At 41.3% G+C, this 27,429-nt stretch overlaps 1 protein-coding gene across 5 annotated transcripts in view; it reads left to right on the top strand.

The window, feature by feature from the left end:
• Positions 1–27,429, top strand: part of myt1lb (myelin transcription factor 1-like, b) — a 165,311-nt gene that overhangs the window by 91,568 nt on the left and 46,314 nt on the right. For 3 of the 5 annotated variants that reach the window (XR_015513861.1, XM_087291119.1, XM_087291121.1), the window contains exons 5-7: positions 5,587–5,969; positions 16,826–17,427; positions 17,662–18,106. Coding sequence is in view for 4 of the 5 variants with exons in the window: in XM_087291119.1 (XP_087147245.1) it covers positions 5,587–5,969; positions 16,826–17,427; positions 17,662–18,106 (1,430 nt within the window). In the remaining variant the exon portion in view is untranslated. The remainder of the gene's footprint in view (positions 1–5,586; positions 5,970–16,825; positions 17,428–17,661; positions 18,107–27,429) is intronic. The other 2 variants (XM_087291120.1, XM_087291122.1) reach the window with 1 other exon arrangement.

Here is a 27,429-nt window from a genome sequence, read left to right on the forward strand (position 1 = left end):
CAATAGCATATTAAAACTAGCCTAATGGCCAATCAAGACTAGCCCAATCCCAATCAAAACTAGCCAAATAGCATATCAAAACTAACCTAATGGTCCAATCAAGACTAGCCAAACCTAGAACAACACTAGCCCAATGGCCAATAAAACCTAGCCCAATCCCAATCAAAACTAGCCCAATGGCCAATCAAACCTAGTCCAATCCCAGTCAAAACTAGCCCAATGGCCAATCAAACCTAGCCCAATCCCAATCAAAACTAGCCCAATGGCCAATCAAACCTAGTCCAATCCCAGTCAAAACTAGCCCAATGGCCAATCAAATCTAGCCCAATCCCATTGAAAACTAGCCCAATAGCATATTAAAACTAGCCTAATGGCCAATCAAACCTAGTCCAATCCCAGTCAAAACTAGCCCAATGGCCAATCAAATCTAGCCCAATCCCATTGAAAACTAGCCCAATAGCATATTAAAACTAGCCTAATGGCCAATCAAGACTAGCCCAATCCCAATCAAAACTAGCCCAATAGCATATCAAAACTAACCTAATGGTCCAATCAAGACTAGCCAAACCTAGAACAACACTAGCCCAATGGCCAATAAAACCTAGCCCAATCCCAATCAAAACTAGCCCAATGGCCAATCAATCCTAGCCCAATCCCAGTCAAAACTAGCCCAATCCCAATCAAAACTAGCCCAATGGCCAATCAAACCTAGCCCAATCCCAATCAAAACTAACCCAATGACAAATCAAAACTAGCTCATGGCCAATCAAGACTAGCCCAATCCCAATCAAAACTAGCCCAAGAGCATATCAAAACTAACCTAACGTTCCAATCAAAACTAGCCCAACCTAGAACAAAACTTGCACAATGGCCATTCAAAACTAGCCCAATCCTGATCAAATCTAGCCCAATCCTGATCAAAACTAGCCTAATAGCCAATCAAGATCAGTGCAATCTAGAACAAAACTAACTCTAAGGCCAATCATAGAGTAAATGGCTGTTTTACCCCAGCATTTTTCATTTATCTTCCTTTGTGTTCAACTGAAGAAAAAAACTCAATTTTGTAACAAATAAAGGTAGTAAAGGATGACATAATTTTATTCTTCTGTAGTTAAAATAAATAGTAAGTTACTTTTTAAAATAAGGATTCCCTTCAACTTATTTAATCCCTCAAAGCTTTGTTTAAAATTATGTTTACCAATCAAAACTAGCCCAATCCTGATAAAAAAATAAAATAAAAAATTAGAACAAACTGTCTCAAACCTGGCCCTAATTGAGCACATATACAGTGCACTCATACACATTTATTGTAGAGAAGGTGCATAAAGGAAATCCATCTTGTAGCAGGCTCTGCAAACATATTTGCATGTCACATTTAATAGAGGAAAGCAAATGTGGAGTTTGCAGGCTGAATGTGACCTGCTGGGTTGAAGAACGGATTGTTACTCACTTTCGCCGGCCAAAATAAAAAGGATTCATGTCTGCTGGTCTCAATGCTGGATCAATACACTGATTATTGGATGATAAAATCACCTGCTTCTGCTCCTGGCAGGATCTAGAAAAAAATATATATTGGCTGAAGGCATGAAATGCAATTAATCAACTCCTAATCTCACAGCTGCAAGGTGTGTGCGCGTGTGTGTGTGTGTGTGTGTGTGTGTGTGTGTTTGGGCACATGATACATACAGCAGACAGAATGCGATTCGGTGTCCTATTATACTTTCGCCAGAGGTGTTTTTTATTCTCTGATTAGAAGTTGGATAAGATCCAGATGCTGTACAAGTGACATTTAGATGAATATGATTTCTCAGAAAAGAAAAAAAAAACATGAGCAAATAGCAGCTGTTCAGAAAGCAGCTGATCATATAAATAAATAAATGTGCACAAGCTTTCCAATTCACCTGCTTCTTGTTGACAAAGAATGCTATTGGAATTAAACTCGTATGATAGTTTGATTATAAAGTATATTTGACACTATACACTATATACAAGTGTTGGATGATGAAATTGACACGTCTGGTTTTATTCATTCATTCTTTATTAATCTGGGGTCAGACTTGCGTTTTCATTGCCTAAAGGGTACCCTATTGGTGGGTGTCATTTTTACATGAGGCAATGTCCGAGTATGTTTTTAATTTAAATTCATTTAATTTAATTTTGTTTTATTTATTTATTTTATTTAATTATTTTTAAATTATTTTTTATTTTATTTATTTATTTAATTCAATTTAATTATTATTTTTATTTTATTTTATTTGTTTATTTATTTTAATATTTGTTTATTTTATTTTATTTAAATTCATTTCATTTTATTTTGTTTAATTTATTAATTTATTAAAAATTGTATTCATTAATTAAATTAAATTAAATTATTTTATCATATTTGAATATTTAATTTAATTATTTATTTTATTCATTCATTCATTCATTCATTTTTTTCGGGTTAGACCCTTTAGTCATCAGGGGTCGCCACAGCGGAATGAACCGCCAACTTATCCAGCATATTTTTTATGCAGCGGATGCTCTTCCAGCTGCAACCCACAACTAGGAAACACCCATACACCCTCATTCACACACATACACTACAGACAATTTTAGCTTACCCTATTCCCCTATAGCGCATGCCTTTGGACTGTGGGGGAAACTGGAGCAGCCAGTAAATAAATAGATAAACAAAAATAAGAAAGAAAGAAAGAAAGAAAGAAAGAAAGAAAGAAAGAAAGAAAGAATACTATTTGCTTAGCCCCAATGACGATTGGGTTTAGGTTATATAAGGAGGGTGCCACGCCTCCTTTTAAAAATCTTACATTTTGAGTGAGTGAGTGAGTGAGTGAGTGAGTGAGTGAGTGAGTGAGTGAGTGAGTGAGTGAGTGAGTGAGTGAGTTGGGGTAGTGTGTGTGGGGATGTTTTCTGTCTGATGAATGAATATAGTCTGCATTCATTTACCATGGCGGTCACTTTTGACCGGGAACACCACAGGTGTAACAAGGTTGATTAAAACACTTAAAATTCAATGAAACAGGTGATTAACAATTTTTATATGTTCAAGTGCACACTGTGGAGGATATGATAAGGCCTTGAGGCAATCAGATGTAAAACACAATATTAATGAGTGATTTAAGTTGTAAATCGGTCAGATATGACCCAAACACGATAGGAAGGTTAAGGTGCCAATATGGACCCTTTGAAAAGGTACCACCCCAGTGACAGCTCGTGTATCCTTTATTTCTGAGAGTGATACCCTCCATGTACAATAATGTGAAGGAGAAAGTTTTTGAAGGTCTTAGCAGTGCACATTTAGTAGCCTTGACTACAGATTGCTGGACCTCCAGAGCAACACAGAGCTGTCAGGGTTCTGCCACTCTGGTCTTGTAAATTCTTGTTTTGGAGTCCGGACACTAGCTCTGTCTAGTCCTGTCCTGTTGTGCTCGGCTCGAGTTTTCTTGGGTGGAGCACTTGTTTTGTCATTGTGTGTGTCTCTGTATGGGCGCCATTTGTGAACGCGCATGGACCGTGTGCGTCCCCGCTTGATGCGGGTGCGTGAGGTCTTTGCGTGTTTGCAGGTGCACGCTCCCGTCCGGGTGTTCACGTTCGTCTGTCTGCAGCGTGGTGTTTCATTCCCAGTGTCTCAGTCCAGTTGGTTTCGGTTTTGGTCGGCGCTGGGATGAAACATGCACGCTGCGTGTGTGAGGGCACGGTGAGTGTTTTCATTCATCATGTACTTGTGTCTTGCGTTCAGTCTTCTGTTGGTGTTGTGTTTAGCACGTGGCGCAACGTGGTTAATGAGTTCTCTCATTGGCTGCGTGTTCTAGTCTTGTTTTATGTGAGCGCATGGCTTGTGTTGTCTCTCTGTGTCATGTGCTCTCCCGTCTATTGTCCAGTCCCACCCTCCTTGTTAACCCATTATTAGTTAATTATGTTCATCTGTTTGTGTGTTAATTTACTTCTGTTTAAAATCCCCTCATGTCTGCTGTCCTGTGCCAGTTCGTCATCATATGCCATCATTTGTAGCCTTGTCTTGTTGCCGTGTTCCAGTCCTGATCCCCGCCAGTCTTTCCATCCTAGTTTGTTTTGATTGTTTGTTTCATTAGTGTTTTCCCCCTCGGGGTTATTTATTTTGCCTTTTATTTTATTTTATTATAAATAAATAACCTTTCACTTGGGTCCTCGCTCCTTTTCCCCCAACCACGATCGTGACAAGAGCTTCATGACTGTCACAGCGCACTAAGGTCAGATGTTATTATAGTGCATGAAAGTCTAATGCTGTGTTTACACCAGACGCGGAACGCGCGGATAAATCACGCTATTCGCGCGTAAATAGCCGTGTGAACATTTGAGTTTACTCGCTTCATTCGTGCGTCAAACCCCGCTTCATTCGCGCGTCAAATCTGCTTCATTCGCGTGTCAAATTCACTTCAGAACAGATGCAGATTCGCGTGACGAACAGGGCTTCTGTCTGCCCGGTGACTGTAGCTTCGTTGCTAAAAGGCTAACATGAATTTTATGAAGAATATAACAGTGTTAATGTACTTTATGAAGGCTGAAAAACAGCGTCTATACGTATAGGACCGTGTCTGAGTCCACTACACACTTTTAGAGGTGCATCCAGCTCTGTGAGCTCATAAACTCCTCCAGAAACTGAACCTGGATCACGAAGGCTTTCAAGGGTGCTTCTGACTGAGCCAAGCCCAGTTTGATGACTTGTTGTCGGTGTCGCCTGGAGGATTTCCCCTGGGACACCATCAACAGGTTCTACGTCACAATCACGCCCCCACAAGAGCAAGCTTCTGATTGGTTAACGTGACGCAAATTTCTGCTGAAGTTTAGATTTTCGAACTCGAGAGATTCTTTCACGCGTCAAACGCGCAAAATGCTCAATTCGCCTCGTGCGTATCACGCTATTTGCACTGTGTCATTCGCGTCATTCGCTCCGCGCCATTCGCGCGTATCGCGCCGCAGGATGTCTATTCGCACGTTTGCATTGACTTAACATGTAAATCACTCGTGCTTGATGCGTGTTCCACGTCTGGTGTGAACGCAGCATTAAAATGGCATAGCTTGTGCTTTCAAATTTTTCTTTTTTAAATCGAGAATCGAATTGAACCGTGACTTTAGAATGGAATTGTAATCGATTTAAGGATTTGGAGAATCGTGACACCCTTACTATCCCATAATGCAGTGCTAGATAATTCATGAATGTGAGTGAAGCAACACAAGTAGCACAGGTAGGTCATGTGATAATGACAAATATCAGATGTAGTTGGTTCCAATTCCATTCACACTACTCACACTCGTACTACAAAGAACATGGGATCATGGTAAATTCAAATGTAGTACATACTCAAATAGTAGGTGATTTTAGACATAGCCGTGGTGTCTTGCTTGACTAATGCCTATTGATTGTTCCACTTGTGTAACCCATAAATGATTTGGCACGCAGCCTGCTATATTTGTCCCAGTTCAGAGCTCCTTCAGCCTGTGTGGCATGAATGATGCACCCTAGTCTGGAGTGCACTCGACTGTACTAAACCCAACAAATCTCCATCCAGCTAGTTAATTGTCTTCTCCTTATCTCTCCCTGTCCAGTGTGTATGGCTGTCCCGTGGCCAAGAAGAGGAAACCCCTGGAGACTCACGCGCTGGAGCCCGCAGCCAAAAGAAAGGTCTTCCTTACCGTGGTAGACCAGAAATGCTACACGACCCACAAAATAGAGGAGATGCACGAAGAAGAGGATGAGGAAGAGGAGTATACGGACAATGAAGAGCAGTATGAACAGGAGGAGGTGGAAGTGATTAATGGAGAAGAGGAAGAGGTGGAGCAGGAGGAAGAGGAAGTGTTGGAGGAGGACGATGAAGTGGTGGAGGATGGGGAAGAGGAGGGAGCAGTGGAAAGAGACGGGGAGGATGAGGAAGATGAGGACGAGGTAGAGGATGAGGAGGAAGAGGATGAGGAGCAGATTCATGAAATAGGTGAGGGCACAAATATCAAATCTCTTTATTTCTCCTGGGAATTGTACCATAAATAAACAGCGGGCATTGATACAGTTAAAGTAAAGGACACTCCACTTGATATAAAACAGAGTAAAATCACTCACTCACTGTCCTACGGTATATTCCCTGCTTTATCAAGGGTTGCCACAGCGGAATGAACTATCAGTTACTCAGAGGATGCCCTTGCAGCTGCAACCTAATACTAAAAGCAGGGCTTAATTTGGTCAAGTCCGGTCAGATCCGGATCCGGCACCTCTAAAATCTGATCCAGCACCTCATTTTACCGATCCCCCTCCTTACATGCACCCCGCCCTGCCCTGCACTTCACTTTCTTCCAAAACTCCCCAACCCTCTTCACTTTGGTCCGTGACACTTGTCTAAGCCCCTACTCTTCACTTTCATCTGCGACACTCCACTCCCCTCTCCGGTCTTCACTTTTGTCTGCGACACTGCCCCCCTCCCCTTCTTCAACATTGTTTGCAACACCCCATCCCCTACAACATCCACCCCCCCACCACCCCAACCCTGGATTATCACTTTTGTCCGCAACACCCCTCTCTTCCCCCACTCTTCACTTTCTTCCGCGACACCAAAATCACCTACACCAAACATCCACCCAGTTTTTAGGCCACTCCCACAGCCCGTGACACCCCCACCCCTCTTCAATACAGTCCTCTTCACAAACACCCACCCCCTGTCTTCACTTTCATCCGCGACACCCCCACCTCTCTTCACTACAGTACGCAACACATCCCCTACAACCACCCCAACCCAACCCACCCCGGCTCATCACTTCTGTCTGCAACACGTCACCCTCCTCTGGTAGCATGCCGGATCAGTTACCCCAGTTATCTGTTCCGGGACCTCGCATTTCACAATTTACGCACTGACTGAGAGTACAGCCCCCAGTGCTAGGAAGCACACACACTCTCCTATTTACACACTACGGCCAATGTAGTTCATCAAAATCAGCTATATTAGAAGGTTGCTAGGTGGCTACTAGGGTATTCTAGTTTACAGTTTGAGCCAGGGTGACGCAGTGGCGCAGTAGGTAGTGCTGTCGCCTCACAGCAAGAAGGTGGCTGGTTCTAGCCTCTGTTGGCGTTTCTGTTTGGAGTTTGCATGTTTTCCCTGCATTCCCGTGGGTTTCCTCCGGGTGCTCCGGTTTCCCCCACAGTCCAAAGACATGCGGTTCAGGTGAATTGGGTAGGCTAAATTGTCTGTAGTGTATGAGTGTGAATGAGTGTGTGCGTGGATGTTTCCTAGGGATGGGTTGCGGCTGGAAGGGCATCCGCTGCGTAAAAATGTGCTGAACAAGTTGGTGGTTCACACCGCTGTGGTGACCCCGGATTAATAAAGGGACTAAGCTGAAAAGAAAATTAATGAATGAATGAGTTCAAGCCAACACAGGCTCTTTCTGAAAATGTACCCCTGTATAAATTTCTGAAGATCGTGAATTATGTAGCCAGAACTAAATATGGCTGCATTTCGTCTTTACAACGAATGTTACAGGGCAGAATGATGCCCATCCTTTTCGCGCAAGCAGCTGATTGCTTACCTCCGTGTGGACTGCTTTTCTGCTGTTACCAGTTTGTCCAGTGGCTCGTTGGATTGCAATTTTAGTTGACCGTGATGACAGGGTTCCAGTCTGGCAAATAATTGTTCCAGGAAGTGGGGAAGACAAAAACAAAAGGCAAAATTAAAACAAACAAGAAAATAACAGGGTGAGAAAAACGTGGTAAATACCAGGCGGCCACGAGGGCTATTCTTTTTCTGGATTGCTTTTTAAAACACTGTCGGTTGGGTTTAGGGAAGTGGGTGGACGCTGGTCAATCGGTGCTTTTTAAAACTCTATCAGTTGGGTTTAGGGAAAGGGGTTGGTTGGGGGAATGGTTGGTTGTTCAGTCGACAGTGTCCTCTGGTGGATTTATGCAAAAAGAGCAGCCACAAATGGCACTCGTAAGAGAAATTTGAGATCACAGCGGCCTCTTGCAGATTTCCGAAAACAAAAATTGCAAAAAAAAAAAAAAAAAACATAGTTCCTGGGATGTATTTGGCGCTCTCTAGAAATGTATACACAGTACACAGTACATAATTAAAATGAGCCTGGGTTGGTTTAAGTACTTGCTAAGTTAGTTTAAATGAATGCTAGGGGACTGCTAGGCAGTTGCTAGAGTGTTGTAGGAGGTTGTTAGAGAAGGGTAGAGTGAGTGATTGCTAGGCTCTTAATGGTTGCATGTTAGTTGCTAAGGCATTGCTAAGGTGGTGCAGTACAGGTCTGTACGCTTTTATGGCCGTTTCAAAAAAGCGAACCGTACCATACCACTTTTTCAGTACCCTTTCCAAAGGGTACTTAGCACAACAAAAGGTTACCAAAAGGAGGAGCTAGACGTGCTTCTGAACGCTATTGATTTACAGAGAAACATCACTAGCTCAGGAGAATGAAAACAAAGAAGTGCCAATTTTAAATACACAGCCGAGACATTACACTGTAATAATATATACCTATAATAACGAGCCATGGTCGACCCGAGCTCAAACAAACCTTGTCGTTGTCTTTATGAACAGCCACAAAGCCAAGAAAAGGAACAGAATCTACCCTGTGCCCTGTAGTTTTTACAAGGCCGTCTAAAAGTGTGAGCTGTTTCTCTTTCTCGAGAGAGAGCTCGTACTAAATATTGAAATAATAAACTTCTTGAGCTGGTTATAATAACGCGTGTGTGATTATTGAAGTTCTTCTGACATCCGATCCTTTAAGAAACGGACAAACGCAAGAGTGAAGCATGAAAAAACAAAGGAGAATCCTGAAAAAACAAAGGAGCAAATGATTCTTTCAGCAACCTAAACTATTATCATCACCTTCTGGACGATTATGAACTCAGAGTGACGGAATTACTTTCTAACAGAGGCTACATGTGCTGGGGAAGATTAAAGACACATAAAAGAGGTTTGCTCCTATATGTTGCATGTTGTTTTTGGACCCAAATAAGGACTAAATGTAATGTAATTAGTATCATATCGGATACTGTAAGGGTCTGTATGTGTGTACATCTTGCATTTATTATTTACTTTAGATAATTGCAGATGTTACAGTATTCACAGTATCATTGATCCCCATATGTAGTTGCTACATGGCCGCTCTGAGTGATTTCAATACGGTTGCAACGAAGGAATGGATGAATACATTAGATTGTGTGCAACAGGTTTTTGCTGTAGTTATTTCAGAAATGCACATATCAAGTACGATACAGGGGTTTGATAGTGTTGAATAACTGAAATCAGGTCTTATTTTTGGGTTTAGAAACAGAAGCAGAGCTGCATGTGAAGTGAGTGTTTCAGCCTCCAGAGGGGTGGAGGAGGTAATTTGGCAGTTTGGCATCTTTGCAAGAAGGTCACCGTAATTCGAGGTGCAGTTGGATGATTTTGTGGTGACCTTCAGTCTGGTCTCAGTATCAGGCTAAAAACAGCCTATCGAAGTGCACAGTTCCTCCAAACACACACACACACACACACAAACAAGCACACACACTGCTGAAGGTGAGCGTCCGGCACTGGCACAACTCTTAAAGCTTTAACAACTCAGGGTCTTATAACACCTTGTGCAGCTTTAAAGAACTTTAAAGTCTGTGTGCAAATCTAAATTTGCAGTGTTTATTTTGCAAGCGCCCATCGTTATTTACTTAAGTTAAACTTAAAGTCTGACTATTTGCTTTGGAGGGGTGCTCCTTTTCTGATGACGTCCGTTTTGAGACACAATATTCTCAACCTCAACCCACTCACTGTTAGTTTGCTATAGGAGAATGATGCACAAATAAGCCCCGCCCAGGGCCGGAGTGGGACTCTTTTTCAGCCCTGGAGTTTCAAGCCTTAGACCGGCCCACCTCAGTTCACCACTGACTATATTAAAATAAGGTCATTTCCAATTCAGTTTCTAATTACACTATCACGTCTTTTTTGAGAAAACAGCTGTTTTAGAACTTAAAATGATCAACAACCCTTACAGCATTATTTGTCTTAACAATAAAAAAAAAAAAAAAGAATGTTTCTCCGACGAGGACCGAACCCAGGATCACAGTGTCGTACCTTAACGTGCTAACCACTGTACCACAACAGCTGTACATTGAATGGTGACTTATCCAGGTATATCATCATTAACCTGTAGGCTCCATCTTGCTCACGAGGCTACGAAAAAATAGATAAATAGAGCAGAACTGCGGTAAAATAATGAATAAGAAGGCTGTGGTCAAGTAAATAAATAAATTATTTTTAAAAAGTGTGACTGCTGAGAGCGACAGATACTGGAGCTAGGGACACCGGCCCTCGCGGCCAAAAAACGGACCAGCCCACCGGGAATTCTCCCGGTCCTCCCGATTAGCCAATCCGGGCCTGGCCCCGCCCCCTACTTAATATTCATTTTCAGTTGTAAGTACATCAATATACTGTAATATAAGTCACTCAGACTTTAAGGAGAACTTACTTCTGGAGAACCCTAACCCTAACTTCAGCAGAACTGAATTTTCCACCATTTCAAAATATATATACATTCTTAAAGAGCACATATTATACATGAAAAAGGGTCATATTTCGGTTATATGGGTCTCCAACAACATACTGATATGCACGCAAGGTCAAAAAACACTTTCATGGTCTTAAAATATGCATTTATTTTTACACAATTATCCCAGCGACTCCCATATGAACCGTTCAGCGATTCATTTGTTCCCAAACCCCTCCTTAGCGCTGAGCTAATTTGCGCTGATTGGACCGATGACAGCCTGTTGCGATTGGTCGACAGCGTTCAGTGCTAGACAAATGCCCAGCGCGGTTTGTCAAGCCCCCGGCAGACAGGCCGGGCGATAACCCCGTGACCGTCAAAACCCCCTGCACGGGAAGTATAAACGGCACTAAGCAGTGAAAGTGAAACCGATAGCGTGCACATCATTTACTGTGCGTGATTTCCGTGACCGAGCTTTTCTCCCTTCTCAGCTGTAACTTAGATCATATCTATTTGCAACTATTGCTGTGGCACCTCTTGCCTGAAGTGTTATATGTTTTCAGGGCTTACCTGTACTCTGCTTTGCCCAAAGAACCCATCCCCAGCCAGGGGGTTGTAGTGCTCACCAGCGTGTTGCAGGCTGCCTTTGTGCCTAATAAACTGGCCTTATTTTGCACGCACCCCTGGTGTATTGTCTGCCCATTCTCACAAGTCTCATACACCAGTCTTTTCTGATCCTTCCTTTAACAAACGAATGAATCGCCCACTGTAAGCGTGTAGACTGCCGAATCAATTATTTCCCCTCACACTTCCAATAATATCCAGGTAAGCAGAGCGTCTTCTTGACTCATGACTTCAGGATCTGCTAGTCTGTGTTAGTGGGCCTGGCGCAGGTTTAAATTTTCCCGGGTTTGCACCTACGACAGTTATGTTTCGTAGTCACGTCACGCTAAAAACGGCTAAAGACTCGTTATGAAGACGATTCATTCTAACGACTATGAGTCGACTCTTTTTTTTAGATGAATCAATGGTTTTAAAAACTGTCCACTTTCAGATTTAAGCCTTAGCTGGATACTTCACTTCACTTAGATCTGTGTTACACACTACATTGAAGCTCATTTTCGAAAACCCACAATAGGGGCTCTTTAATATAATATGTAAGAATCATAATATATATAATCTTTCGATTCTCAAAGTGATTTGTCCATTCCTAAAGATTGTAAAGCATTGCAGCGGTTATTATTTTAGGTAGGACAGCTTTAGCAAGTTAAGTTGAGTTTATTGACAAGTTATTGGTACATGAGCAACATGATGGCTCAGTGGTTAGCACTGTCACCTCACAGCAGGAAGGTCGCTCAGTGGTTTAGTTAATTCTGGTAAACAAACAGCCTCTTTTCATTGGAAATACATGCTTTAATCGATATGTTTGTGAAACTGCAAAAACATACTCAAAGATATATGTTTGACTGCAGATTTTTGGTCGAAATGAACACTAGGGGGCAGTGTGATGCCAACAAATTCTGTTCCTTTTCAGACTAATGATGTTTACAGGGGCGTATTATTGATAAATAAAGGATTATTTTTCTGCTGTTATTCACACAACACCAAACATATACCACAAAACATCTTTATGCTGTCTAGGATTTGTTATGCATCACCTATTTATCTCTGAATGGTCAACTTTTCTGGCATGGTCAGTTTGCTCGTAGCTCACTTTATACGGTGTTGTGTGCAGAGTGCTTAGGTTTGAGTCAGCCTGATCTCACGAGGAAACGCAAGTATTTTATGTTTTGTCAGTTTAGTGGCTAGTTTGGACGTGTTGAGTCGTACGATTTTTAAAAAGGAGACGTGGCACCCAACCCCGCCCCTAAACCCAACCGTCATTGGGTGATGAACAAATCGTACTAAATTGTACAAATTAGATCGTACGAATTCATACGAATTAGCCACTAAATCAAAAAGTTACGAATTGCCGTGAGATTGCGTTGGTTTGAGTCCAATGATGCACGCTTCCAAAGAGATAAAAGCGCTGTGAAATGAAGGAAAATCTAAATGGCTGCAGAGAATTTTTCCACTTATGTCTGCTTCTGAAAACACTATCGGTTGGGTTTAGCTCTGGGGTTCACTAGGTGATCTGTACGACAAGCTCCACCTTCTCCTGGACATGTATAAGAAGAACATTTACCTGAAATGTACAACAAAATATACCCAAAGCAACGTGTTTCAGATTTGCAAAAAACTGTAAAAAAAAAATAATAATAATAATAATAAAAAAGTAGCGCCCTCTTGTGGATTTGTCATCTGAAAATGCAAAGGGATGTACTTGGAGCAATGAATTTTTTTAATTTTGAAATGAGGCATGTTTTTCCAATGAGTCTGGGCTGGAACTGGTATAATTAGTAAAAGCATTAACAAAAGCTATAACAAAAGTAATGGCCATGAAGAGCTTGCCGTAAACAGCTTAAACGTAATTGAATCGCACGCAAGATGCCGTTCTTGCCTCTTCAGCATCAGTATGGTCTGTTTTAACCTGGTTTTCTCCTGAATATTTGCTGGTTTGTTCTGGTGGTCTGAATGTGTGCTGAAGACAGCGGCAGGTGTGAGATGTGTCTCTTCCACTTCAGAAACTCATAGCAGGACAGACCTGACAGAGCCTTCCAGTCTGATTAACAATCACACTCCCGCTCATATTGGCATTAACCCCTGTTCTCCGCTGTGTTTCCTTACCAAAGATATTGGCTTGTCTTTAAATCTAGTAAGCAGACTGTTGTCAACTGCATGCTCACTAAATGGGCAGCTTTTTAGTGCTTTCATAGACACTGGCTCATTAACAACCAGTCAAAAGCGTTGCTCTAATCTGTTCAGCGTTCTGATGTTGCAAGTAGATAAGATAAACTATGCAATGGATTACACAAGTACTGAGACAATAGTGTTGCTTATTTTACATTTTCTATTGATGATTGAAGAATAGGGCGATGCGGTGGTGCAGTAGGTAATGCTGTCGCCTCACAGCAAAAAGGTCGCTGGTTTGAGCCTCGGCTAGGTTAGTTGGCGTTTCTGTGTGGAGTTTGCATGTTCTCCCTGCATTCGCGAGGGTTTCCTCCGGGTGCTCCGGTTCCCCCCACAGTACAAAGACATGCGGTACAGGTGAATTGGGGAGGCTAAATTGTCCCAGTTGCGGCTGGAAAGGCATCCGCCCCATAAAACATATACTGGATTAGTTGGTGGTTCATTCCGCTGTGGCGACCCCGGATTAATAAAGGGACTAAGCCGAAAAAAGAAAATGAATGAATGATTGAAGAATAAGATTGAAAATCAAATTGATTCATTGGCAAAAAGGTGTAAGGTTAGGGACTGGTTTAGTAGTACTGGTGGGTTAAGAGCTGATTATGGTTCTGGACATGTTTATTGGTTTCATACCTGCCAACATTTGTCTCTGAAGTTCTAGGAAACCGAGGGGAGGTGTTGGGTGTTTGTCTGAATAACACAGTTGAGAACTGGGTTAGTAACTGTACTATGATAGTAACTGTACTATGGACTGGGTTTTGGGCAGCCGCTGCGATCAGATACTAAACCAAAGTTGGCGACGCAGGGGTGCTACAGACTGTACTAATAAAGCTGAGGACCAGGGGCAGGGTGAAATTACAGGAGTGTTCTGGGAGAAATAACAAAACGGGAGGGTGGTGGGAGATGGGTCTGAAATATGGGAGACTCCCGGGAAAAACGTGAGTATTGGCAGGTATGATTGGTCTTAGTAGGTAATTGTCTGGGTTAGATGGTAATTCATCAAGGTAATAAATGCACATTAAAATAGTCCCACTATACAGTAGTCAACATTTAAAGTGGATCATCACCTTTCATCAAAGCAGTTCTAAAGCTTTTGAACAACACCTATTCTTGTGCTTGGACAATTCTAAAAAACATTTTTGATTCACTTCAAAGTATCGACTACTGTAGGTCCAGGTCCCACTAGGTCTTTTTGAACCACTATGTGCAAAAATATTACAACTTACAATGTTCAAGTTGGAAATTATGACAGAATTACTGTATGGGTGTTTTCCAGCACTGAGGGTTCATGAATTAGTAGAAGAGCATCTGCCGCATAAAACATATGTCAGAGTAATTGGTGGTTCATTCTGCTGTGTTCACACCTGATAAATCAGGGCGAAGCTGAAGGAAAGTGAGTGAGTGGATTGAATGTAAAACATTCGTCGACACCAGTGGTTCTCAAAGCGGGGTCAGGACCCCCCGAGGAGTTGCGGGACAATAAAGGGGGGTCGCCTGGTGATTTCCAAAAATCTATTTATTTTTATTAAACCATAACAATTACCATATTTTATCCATAACCTACTGAAGAGAAAAAAATTGTCGTTTATAGTTACTATACACTGTCTAGTTACTATACACTATATAGTTACTATACATTATGTAGTTACTATACACTATGTAGTTACTATACACTATATAGTTACTATACACTATGTAGTTACTATACACTATATAGTTACTATACACTATGTAGTTACTATACACTATATAGTTACTATACACTATGTAGTTACTATACACTATATACTTACTATACACTATAAAGTTCCTATACACTATATAGTTACTACAGTATACACTATGTAGTTACTATACACTATTTAGTTACTATACACTATAGTTACTATTTACAGTTACTATACACTATGTAGTTACTATACACTATATAGTTACTATACACTATATAGTTACTATATATAGTTACTATACACTATATAGTTACTATACACTATATGGTTACTATACACTATGTAGTTACTATACACTATATAGTTACTATACACTATGTAGTTACTATACACTATGTAATTACTATACACTATTTAGTTACTATACACTATATAGTTACTATATATAGTTACTATACACTATGTAGTTACTATACACTATATAGTAACTATACACTATGTAGTTACTATACACTATGTAATTACTATACACTATTTAGTTACTATACACTATATAGTTACTATATATAGTTACTATACACTATATAGTTACTATACACTATATGGTTACTATACACTATGTAGTTACTATACACTATATAGTTACTATATATAGTTACTATACACTATGTAGTTACTATACACTATATAGTAACTATACACTATGTAGTTACTATACACTATGTAATTACTATACACTATATAGTTACTATATATAGTTACTATACACTATGTAGTTACTATACACTATTTAGTTACTATACACTATATAGTTACTATACACTATGTAGTTACAATACACTATGTAGTTACTATACACTATATGGTTACTATACACTATGTAGTTACTATACACTATATGGTTACTATACACTATGTAGTTACTATACACTATATAGTAACTATACACTATGTAGTTACTATACACTATGTAATTACTTTACACTATATAGTTACTATATATAGTTACTATACACTATGTAGTTACTATACACTATTTAGTTACTATACACTATATAGTTACTATACACTATGTAGTTACAATACACTATGTAGTTACTATACACTATTTAGTTACTATACACTATATAGTTACTATACACTATGTAGTTACAATACACTATGTAGTTACTATACACTATTTAGTTACTATACACTATATAGTTACTATACACTATGTAGTTACAATACACTATATAGTTACTATACACTATATGGTTACTATACACTATGTAGTTACTATACACTATGTAGTTACAATACACTATGTAGTTACTATACACTATATGGTTACTATACACTATGTAGTTACTATACACTATATAGTTACTATAGTAGCTTCTAGTTACTAGTTCTATTGAATTGCGACCAATTGGGTAATCACATTACGTTAAAGACACAGCAATAGCGTCAGATGCAGCAGACTGATTTTATAACACCAGGTTAAACTTTCTCTCCCATTTACAGCACTGACTTACATTTAAAAATTTAACCAAGAATAGACTTGGGTCTGTTGGTGTGTGTGCGCCATTGCATGCAAGATTTCTGTATTTACAACCACCTCAGAGGATATTGGGGGTTGCACGTCACTGGCATTGTCATTTTGGGGGTCACGGGCTGAAAAGTTTGGGTACCCCTGGTCAACACGATGAGTGCACTGCATCAAATTATTAATTAAAAAGATTTTTCAAAGTGGTAATTAAAATACATCACCATCTGAGAAAAGGATTCATTTGGATGTTTTCACACTCTTGCATTTTAGAAGCTAATCAACACTATAGCCTGCTCTCTTTGATTTGATTGGTCACCTCAATCATTTCATTACAAACGTTTCTCTTTCACAGAGAGTGACCATATGAATTGCAGCCCCAGTAGACAAAGCCCGTCCATGGAGAAGGACAACAACAACAATGATGAATATGACAACTATGACGAACTGGTGGCCAAGTCTCTGCTTAACCTGGGCAAGATTGCAGAAGATGCTGCTTACCTGGCCATGACCGAGTCAGAGATGAACAGCAACTCTTCGAACAGCGCAGAAGAGGACGAGGAGGAGGATGAGGAGGAGGATGAAGATGAAGAGGAGGATGAGGATGAGGAGGGCTCAAAGAAAGGGGAGCTGAGTCTGGATGTGAACAGCGATGTGGTGCGGGAGACTGTGGACTCTCTGAAGCTCCTGGCGCAGGGTCACGGAGTCTCGCTCTTAGAAAACCTCCATGAGAATCACTATCAGGAGGACGGAAGTGAGAATACAGACTGTGGCAACGGAAATGGGTCCACGGGTAATGGACACTGTGGTAAACCCACTGCTAATGGTCAGATGGTTGAGAAGAGTGACGAAGAGGTCTGTCTCAGCAGTTTGGAGTGTCTTCGCAACCAGTGCTTTGACTTGGCACGCAAGCTAAGCGAGACCAAGCCAATCGAGCATCTCAACAATAACCAGCAGGTATGCATGTTGTTTGATATTTGGGGGTTGGGGTACTGTTTTTTTACACAAGAACAGAACGGGCGCGAGAGGTGGATTTGCGAAAACAAAAACTGCACAAATACGTTCCTCCTGGGACGTATTTTGCGGTCTCCATAAACGTTCGCAGGGCTACGTTTCCAGAATGAGCCTGGGTTGAAACAACTCTTCTTGTTAGTTAACTGTTTGCCATTTAATCGCATGCATCCCTTCCAGCAGGCTCTTCATATTTACCAAGAGACCCAACAGCAGCAGCAGCATCAGCATCAGAGTCCTGAGGAGTGTCGTGTCCTGGAGAGGAATTACTCCGACATGGTGAACCTGATGAAGCTGGAAGAGCAGCTCAGCCCACGATCCAAGACTTTCTCCAGCTGCGCCGCAGAGCACAAGGGCTTCCAGGACTGCGATGAAGACACCACTTCCGTCACCTCAGACCGCTCGGAGGATGTTTTTGACATGACCAAAGGCAACCTGTCACTACTGGAGAAGGCCATAGCACTGGAAACAGAGCGGACCAAAGCTTTGAGGGAAAAGATGGCATCTGAAGCAGTCAGGAGAGACAGGCTGCATTTGCATGAAGATGCTTTGAGGCACAGATATGCAGAAGAGCGGAAGGTGCGTCTGCACCACGACGGCCTAAAGAAGCCCTACTACCTTAAAGGTAATCTCACATGTTTATTTTTAATTCAAGAATAATTAATTAATTAATAAAACAAATAAAACAAACTGAACAAAAGGCATTACTATAGACACACACACTCACAATACAGTTTTCCATATTCCTTTTTGAGCCACAGTATCACTGATACAGCTTCTTCTATTGATGCACCTTAAGGTAAATATTACATTGCTATTGCTGTCTATTGAAGGTGTGTGTGTGCTGTCAATACAATTATTGTTAATATTAATATACAAGTATTATTCTAAATAAATAACAGAAATCAACCCTTAATGGGACTGGAAAACCGTATAACAACTGAAGTGATATGCTAATGTTACGGAGGCCAGCTAGTAAGTGCTGTGCAGGTAAACCTCACTCCTCTAAAGGTCCTCTAGCGACAGACGCTAGAGGCCATGGTCTTTAGACTCCTGCTTAGAGCAACCGACTCCTATGCGGAAGGTCGACGGTTCGATACCTGCTCGGAGCGGGTTGGGTGGCGTAGGACTGGCGGTGTTGCATTGGTGCCGTGACCCAGATGGGAGTGATGTTTAGGGAGGTGAGTGTAAAAGGGGCCAGCTAGTAAGTGTTGTGCAGGTAAACCTCACTCCTCTGATCTCTATAGGTCCTCTAGCGACAGACGCTAGGGGCCATGGTCTTTAGCCTCCTTGGTAGAGCAACCGACTCCCATGCGGAAGGTCGCCGGTTCGATCCCAGCTCGGAGTGGCTTGGGTGGTGTAGGACCGGCGGGGTTACATAGGTGCCGTGACCTGGATAGGAGTGAGGTTTAGGGGTGTGAGTGTAACGGAGGCCAGCTAGCAAGTGCTGTGCAGGTAATCCTCACACCTCTGACTTCTAAAGGTGCTTTAGCGACAGACGGTAGAGGCCATGGTCTTTAGCCTCCTGGTTAGAGCAACCGACTCCTATGCGGAAGGTCGACGGTTTGATACCTGCTCGGAGCGGGTTGGGTGGCGCAGGACCAGCGGTGTTGTATTGATGCCGTGACCCTGATGGGAGTGATGTTTAGGGGGGTGAGTGTAAAAGGGGCCAGCTAGTAAGTGTTGTGCAGGTAAACCTCACTCCTCTGACCTCTATAGGTCCTCTAGCGACAGACGCTAGAGGCCATGGTCTTTAGCCTCCTTGGTAGAGCAACCGACTCCCATGCAGAAGGTCGCTGGTTCGATCCCAGCTCGGAGTGGCTTGGGTGGTGTAGGACCAGCGGGGTTACATTGGTGCCGTGACCTGGATAGGAGTGAGGTTTAGGGGTGTGAGTGTAACGGAGGCCAGCTAGCAAGTGCTGTGCAGGTAAACCTCACTCCTCTGACCTCTATAGGTGCTCTAGCGACAGACGGTAGAGGCCATGGTCTTTAGCTTCTTGTTAGAGCAACCGACTCCCATGCGGAAGGTCGCCGGTTTGATACCAACTCAAAGCAGGTTGGTTGGTGAAGGACCAGCGGGGTTACACTAAGATCACTTAAGAAATCTTTTGCATGAATATTAGTTACGACAATTCTGAAGAATACAAATAACATCTGTTTTATAGAATTATCTGTTGTCTTAGACCTGACTCATGGCCGAGAATTAATGTTATGAAGTCTTAGCTCCCTGACGCATTATTCCTCCTTTCTGCTTTTTAGCCATGCTTAGTGAGAGTAAAGAATCGTAATATTATATCAACTTTAGCTTTGTCGACTTGCAAAACTCGCTGAATGCAGACACCTCTGCACAAAAGGCTGTTACTCCGGTTTCACGGCGAATGAGCAGCGCGTATGTTATCGATGTGCATGCAAACAACCGGGATTCCCACATGAATGTGTGAGGCGCATGGGAATGGTTTTCTGCGTGCATGCGTCAGTTTGCGTTGTTTTGGTTGCACGTGGAGAGCGTGTGCAAAATATGCCAACTGTGAACGACCCCTAATGTTTTTATTCTTGGGTTACCACTCTAAGTTAACACACTTGCATAAAGTAAATCGTATCCCAATGCTTTCACTAGGGGATGTTTTATTATTTTTTTTTATTGCACTGTCTCTGCGTGCCGCCCCCAGCAAGATGACCCTCTGGGCAATCGCCCAGAATGCCCATGACTAAGGGTGTACTCACACTATCTACAGTTGTCTTGAACCGGGCCAAAGCACGCTTGTCCCCCCTCCCGTCTACCCCGACGTCAAGCACTCACATTACATTCAGGCCTGGGCATGCTTACGTCATCGACGCTGCGCTGTTCAGTAAGCGCTTTCGCTCAGCACAGTGGAGATTTCTTCAGTTACATCGTTGGATATGCAGTTATACTTAGTCAAATATTTCGCCGAACAGATCCGCCGCTTTTGACACTCATAAACAATCATAAAGCCCTCGTGCTGCAGGAATGAGGAGGTCTGCTGAAGGCGCGCAGCTGTCGTGAAGTGAGGAGTTTGCGTCTTTAATAAACTACGGCAGTTTGCGTTCACTGAACAGTAAGAATGATTAATAAATCCATATGAAACAGTCCCGTAAAAGTCACGTCTTGCTTTCAGTTTCGGGCTCAGGCACGTTTTGCACTCACACACAAGCGTACCGCGCCAAAGCCCAAGTGAACCGCGCTCAGGCTCACCTCTTCTAACCGGGCCAGGGCCGGCCAAGTGAATCATGCCTGAGCCCGATTCAACGCACTCACACTTTTCAAACGATCCAGGAAACGGGTCTGGGCACGGTTCGGATCGCATAATGTGAGCATAATGCCCCTCTGGGGAGGGGCAGTCAACCAGCACCAACAATAATTTAGTGGCTGCATTTTATTTATTTATTTATTTAAATATTGGGGAATTTACATAAGTACATTTAAATTAATAATATCAACAGCAAAATCAAATTGGGGTGGCCAGAGTTTACCCAGGGGTGGCCCCTTGGTGCGCCCCTGGTGTACACTATGGATGGGTCATATGATGCCACCTTTCTTGTTCTCTCAAGAATGGACTATTGCAACTCTCTACTAGCCGGGCTTCCAGCTAACTCTATCAAACCTCTTCAGCTGCTCCAGATCGCAGCAGCACGAGTGGTCTTTAATGAAGCTAAAAGAGCACATGTCACTCCGCTGCTCATCCGTTTGCACTGGCTGCCAGTTGCTGCTCGCATCAAAATCAAAGCTCTGATGTTTGCTTACAAAGCGACTTCTGGCTTTGCTCCTTCTTATCTGCTCTCACTTCTGCAGATGTATGTGTCCTCCAGAAACTTGCGTTCTGTGAATGAACGTCGCCTCGTGGTTCCATCCCAAAGAGGGAAGAAATCACTTTCCCGAACTCTCGCGTTCAATCTGCCCAGTTGGTGGAATGAACTCCCTAACTGCATCAGAACGGCAGAGTCACTCGCTGTCTTCAAGAAACGACTAAAAACTCAACTATTTAGTCTCCACTTTCCTTCCTAATCTGCAGTTGCGTCTCTGACTCCACCGCTAACTGTACTAAAAATAAATAAATAAATAAATAACTAAATAAAAATTTACACTTTACATACCTGAAACTTGCCTACAGCACTTAGTCATTGTTGCTCTTATAGTTGTGTAAATTGCTTCCTTGTCCTCATTTGTAAGTCTCTTTAGATAAAAGCGTCTGCTAAATGACGAAATGTAAATGATAAATAGCTGTGTTCTTAAAATGTGTTTGTGAAGTTACAGCATAAAATATCATTCATTATAGCATATCAAATGTTTGAGTGTGAGCAAAAATACATCTTCTTTAAATGCAAATGAGCGTCAGTTAGCGTCAAACTTGTTCAACGTTAAATATTGTGTAAAACCAGCTGCAACCCATCACTGTGAAACATCCACACACACCCATTCACACACATACACCACGGACAATTCAGCCTACAAAAATTCCCCTATACCACATGTCTTTGGACTTGTGGGGGAAAGTCCGACCGGAGCCCCCGAAGGAAACCCACACGAACACGAGGAGAACATGCAAACACCAACTGACCCAGCCAAGGCTCAAACCAGCGACCTTCTTGCTGTGAGGTGAATGTGCTACCCACAGAGCCACCGTGCAGCCCTTACTATAAATAATCAGAATTAGGATATTAAATTTAGCCAACCAGTCTGTCCCTCATGCATATGTCTTCATTATATGTTTCTCTTTCAGTGTGAACCGCTTTTTCAAATATAAAATGAAATCAGTCTACTCCTGTAAAATCCCAAGAGCCGGGAGGTCAGTCTAAGTGTACGGTTCAGCGTTTTTTTCTGCATTCCTTTGCTCTAAGAGAGGCTCCATACTGACCCCGGGACAGGCTTTCTCAAACATTTCCCCGCCTGCAGTGCAAACAGCAGTGGCCTAATGTCACTCAGACAGGCCGGCGCAGCCACATCACAGGCTAAGCTTGTCAGGCATAAGTAATGGCGATCTGCACGGCCCGGAGGACAGCAAATCTCATCCCAGGGACACAGCCAGAGCTCATGCTGCCTATTTATAAACCCAGAGAGCAGCTCTGTTTAGAAATACAGCTCCGGCAGGCGAGAAACACACTGCGAAATTAGACAACGCTCCTTATTCCGAGGTGCTTCCGCCAATTCGTGTTTAATTTGCATTCCTACAGAGCAACTGTAGACTATAGGATTATCTCCGATAACACATGCGAAGCAATTATTGTTTCAAATATGTAAAGATCTCAAAAACTAGACATCATGCGGAGATCCAACAAGATGAGTGGACAAAAGCCTTAGGGCTCTATTTTGACGGTCCATGCGCAGAGCGCAAAGCGCAGAGCGCAAACGCTTTCAGGGCGTGTCAGGACGTGTTTTGCTTATTTAAGGACGGGAAATCTGCCTTGCACCGCGGCGCATGGTCTAAAAGGGTTGAGTTTATTTTCTTAATGAGTTATAGGTGTGTTTTGAGAATAAACCAATCAGAGTCTCATCTCCCATTCCCTTTAAGAGTCAGCTGCGTCACGCCAAGGCGCATTCACTATTTACAGGAAGCAAAGTAAGTCTAAAAGGCCATGTCCACACTAATGCGTTTTCATTTAAAAACGCATATTTTTGTCTCCGTTTTGCCCTTCCATCCACACTGAGACGCGTTTTTTGGAAACAAAAACGTATCTTTTTGAAAACGCTCTCCAAAGTGGATAAATTTGAAAACGCCGTTTTCGTGTCGTAGTGTAGACTATGAAAACGGAGTGAAAACGATGACGCATTTTTTGTCATGTGACACTCAGTCATGTTACTAATTCGTTTACTTTTATTTCGTTGTGAGTATGATTTTAGTGATGTCATCCTTACTGTGAGGGTAAGCAGCGTAATCAGCAGGATACTGTTCTGTAAAGCGGTCCAGTATATCGGCGTATTTGTTTTGGCACGTCTCCCAGTCTACATTTTCACTCTCTTTTGCAACTTTGTATTCATGTGTTACTCGAAGCAGCAACTCTACTTCATTGTCAGTTCATTTAAAAAACTCTGTGCTTTTCCTTGACATTTTTGCCGCAACGTTTCAAAGAGCCGAAAAGAAAATAAACGTCAGCCGGAAATGAAGCGTCTTACGTTTCACGCATGCGCAGTACAGGTTGAAAGCATTTGTAGTCGTTTCAGTGTGGATGACAAAGTTTTGGAAAACGAATAGAAACGACAGTGTGGACGTGAAACGTTTTTAGAGGAAAACTCCGTTTTCAAATTTATCCGGATTAGTGTAGACATGGCCTAAGTGGAAAAAAATGAGCATTTCACTAGCAAACAGTTAACAGTGTTTTAACAGAAAACTGTTAAACAGAGCATCTACTGCGTGAGAATGAGAGATAATGGATCTACTTTCACTTTTCGCTCTTGGATTGGGAAACCTTTACGCACAGACATCAATTAGTCTATAAATAATTAATTTCGTTTGTTAAGCGCAAATATTCGTTTCAAAACTATTTCTAAATTCAGCTCTAATTTCCAGCAAACGAATAAATGAACAATAATAACAAAATGTGCTCAAAAACCTGAGTTATATCCTAAAACACATGCTGTGCCCCATATGGTCTAAAACCTGACAGGTGGGCAAATCTAAGCTTGTTTTTAATAAAACAAATATAAATATGGATATAATAAATAATACTGCTAATAATAATAACATTATACAAAAGCAAATTGTTATGAATGAACTGAAAAAGCCTCCTGAGATGAAGAAGACATAAAAGCAGTGATTTTTCATATTTATGTAGGCTAGAAAATAATGTTTTGTAATATTTTAATCCTTTATATTAATATCCTATATCTATTCTTATTATATCCTATATATATCCTTAATACTTCAATATTTTCATATGTAAAGATATTTATTGCTCTCTTGTGTGTATTAAGCAGTGTGTAAGCGAGGCGCAACTCTGCGCTGGAGTTTAGACCGGGTTTGTTTTGGTCTGATGAAAAATCTATTTTAGTTTCTCAAAATAGCGACGCGCCAGCAGTCCACCTCAGAACGCCTTACATTTTAGACCAGAACGCCTATGGGCGCACATATGAGCGCTAATGCATTTGCTATTTAAACAGCAGCGCAACGCCTCAAAACAACTCTTGCGCCAAGCTGAAACTACCAAAAGTCTACTGCGCCGCGCCTTGCGCCACACTGCGCCGAGTGTATGATAGGGCCCTTAATCTTTTGTGTTAACTCTATAGTAGCTATGGTAACACAACCCCCTCCACCCCCCACTCAACCCTCTGCTATACCTGTTCACAATCAAGAAATCACTTAAATAGGACAAAGTAGACCAAAAGATCCTCAAAAGCTAGACATTATGTCGAGATCCAACAAAATTCCATACCAAATGTGAAAGAAAATAATTGGAATCTACCACTCTGGACACTTTTTGCACTACTGTGCTTATATTTTCGAAGCCAGTCTTCTATTACAGAAAGAGTCATGCAGATGAAAATGACATGATAAATGATGCTTTTCATGTGAACACACTGTGGCATGCTTTGATGGGCTGTTCTCCAGATGAAGAAGGCTGACGGCGCTCATGAAAGGCCGTGTGTCCAGCATGCGCAGCACTCGCCGTCTTTCTAATGGCCGAATAATGAGCGACGCTCGGCCATTACGCCGCGATAACATCTCGCCACGGCAGACGCTGCCTAACCGGGGGGCTTTATGATTTATAAAAGTGCGGAGGCCTGACAGTTATGGAAGGAGCTCTTCCTTAAAGAAGGCACGAGGCGGAGATGGAAATTGAGCAGCATCAGTATGAGCGATAACAAACGACAGCACCACTGACTGCACATTAATTATCCACAGACACTATGGTAATAGGGGCCATTTGCTATGCAAAGCGTGGCTTGTCCGGAGCCACAATCAATATCCAGCACTTTCTAATATGTATTCCTCTCAGCTCGCCTGTGTGCTCTTGTCTCCTTTTTCTCTCGTTTGTTTTCACTCTCTTTGAAATGGCCAAGAAGTAGTCCGAGGATTCAGGGTTTATTAGTCCGTTTGGAAATCACTGGACGTTCCAGAATCTAGAAAAATCACACACAAACTTGAATCTCACATCTGTCAACAACATATCTCTGTCAGAGTTCACCTTAAAGTCAGCATTATCAAAATATTATCTTTGTGAAGTGCACTCAAAGTGGATACTAACGCCCCATTCACATGGGGTGTCAGCGTCAATGCTTCCCATTCACTTTGAATGGGTGATGTCAGGCGTTGCCGAACTGCATTATGGATCCATCGGCGCCGCTTCAGAGGCGTTGCTCGCTGCAGAAGTTGGGCTAGCTCAACTTTTTAAGTGCTGATGGAAACGTCAGCCAATCAGAACGCTGTATGCAAATACACCAGCTAGACAGTGGCCTATTGCTAACTGAATTTCATTGGCTGACGCTGCTATGACGATCGCTTCAGCCCCAACTTCGAATACGCCTTCAGTCAAGCGTTGACACTGAAGCCCCGTGTCAATGGGGTGTTACTGTAAATCATTTACTAATACATGTATCAAATGTGCTTTTGCAAATATTTTTGCTGAGGTGTTTACGAATTAGAACCTTGTTAAAAATACTATAGTAAGTACTTGGTGTGTTCCTTAATCGGGTTTTAAGTAGTCAAATCTAAATTTACGAATCAAATCTATATTTACGAATCTAAATATAAATCAAAAATCTATTTAAAGGATTATATTTGAATATCTCCAGATGTTTATGAATTAGAACAAAATACTATAGTAATTAATATTAAATACTAGTTGTGTCTTTGAATCAGAATTTGCGTAGTTGAATCTTAAATTTACAAATCAAATTTATGAATTAGAACTAAGATGAAAAATACAATTGTAATTATAGTACTATAAACTCTAGGGGTGTCCCTGAATCATGATTTATCTACTTAAATCTAAATTCACGAATCAAATGTAAATTCACGAGTGGAAAAAAAGTTTTTACAAATCTTTTGCGAATCAAGTTTTTAGCGCAACATCGACGTGCAGAAAAATGTAAATCGAAAATCAGTTTAAAGGAAAATATTTTAATAATCTCCAGATGAATTAGAACAAAGATGAAAAATACTATAGTAATTATAGTACGTACTGGGGGTGTCACTGAATCAGCATTTACTGTAGATTGTCGTATCTAAATTTACAAATCAAATCTAGTTTAGGAATCGAATCTAAATTTACAAATTGAATAAAAATTTTACGAATCTTCTTAAATAAATAAATGATTTTGTTTTGAGTGCAACATCGACTTGCAGAAAAACAAAAATCAAAGTAAAGGATATATTTGAATCATCTACAGGTCTTTATGAATTAGAACCCAGATGAAAAATACTATAGTAATTATTGTAAATACAAGGGGTGTCCTTGAATTAGAATTTACAGTATTTACTTGAATCTAAATTTACGAATCAAATCTATTTTTACAAATCTTCCTAAATAATAAAATAATCAAGCTTTGAGCGCAGCATCGATACGCAGAAAAACCTAAATCAAAAATCAATGTAAAGGTGAATATTTGAATCATTTGAAGATGTTTACAAATTAGAACCCAGATGAAAAATACTATAGTAAATACTAGGGTTCCTCCCTGAATCGGGATTTATTCAAATATAAATTTCCGAATCAAATCTAAATTAACGAATTTTAGGAATCTTCTTAAGTAAATAAATAATCACGCTTTGAGCACATCGATACGCAGAAAAACAAAGACCAAAGTAAAGGATTATATTTGAGTCATCTACAGGTCTTTATGAATTAGAACCCTTATGAAAAATATTATAGTAATTATTGTAAATTCTAGGGGTGTCCTTGAATCGGAATTTACAGTATGTACTTAAACCTAAATTTACAAATCAAATCTATTTGTACAAATCTTATTAAATAAATAATCATGCTTTGAGCTCA

The sequence above is a fragment of the Danio rerio genome, chromosome 17 (genome assembly GCF_052040795.2).
Source record: "Danio rerio strain M-AB ecotype USA chromosome 17, GRCz13ab, whole genome shotgun sequence".
NCBI lineage: Eukaryota > Metazoa > Chordata > Actinopteri > Cypriniformes > Danionidae > Danio > Danio rerio.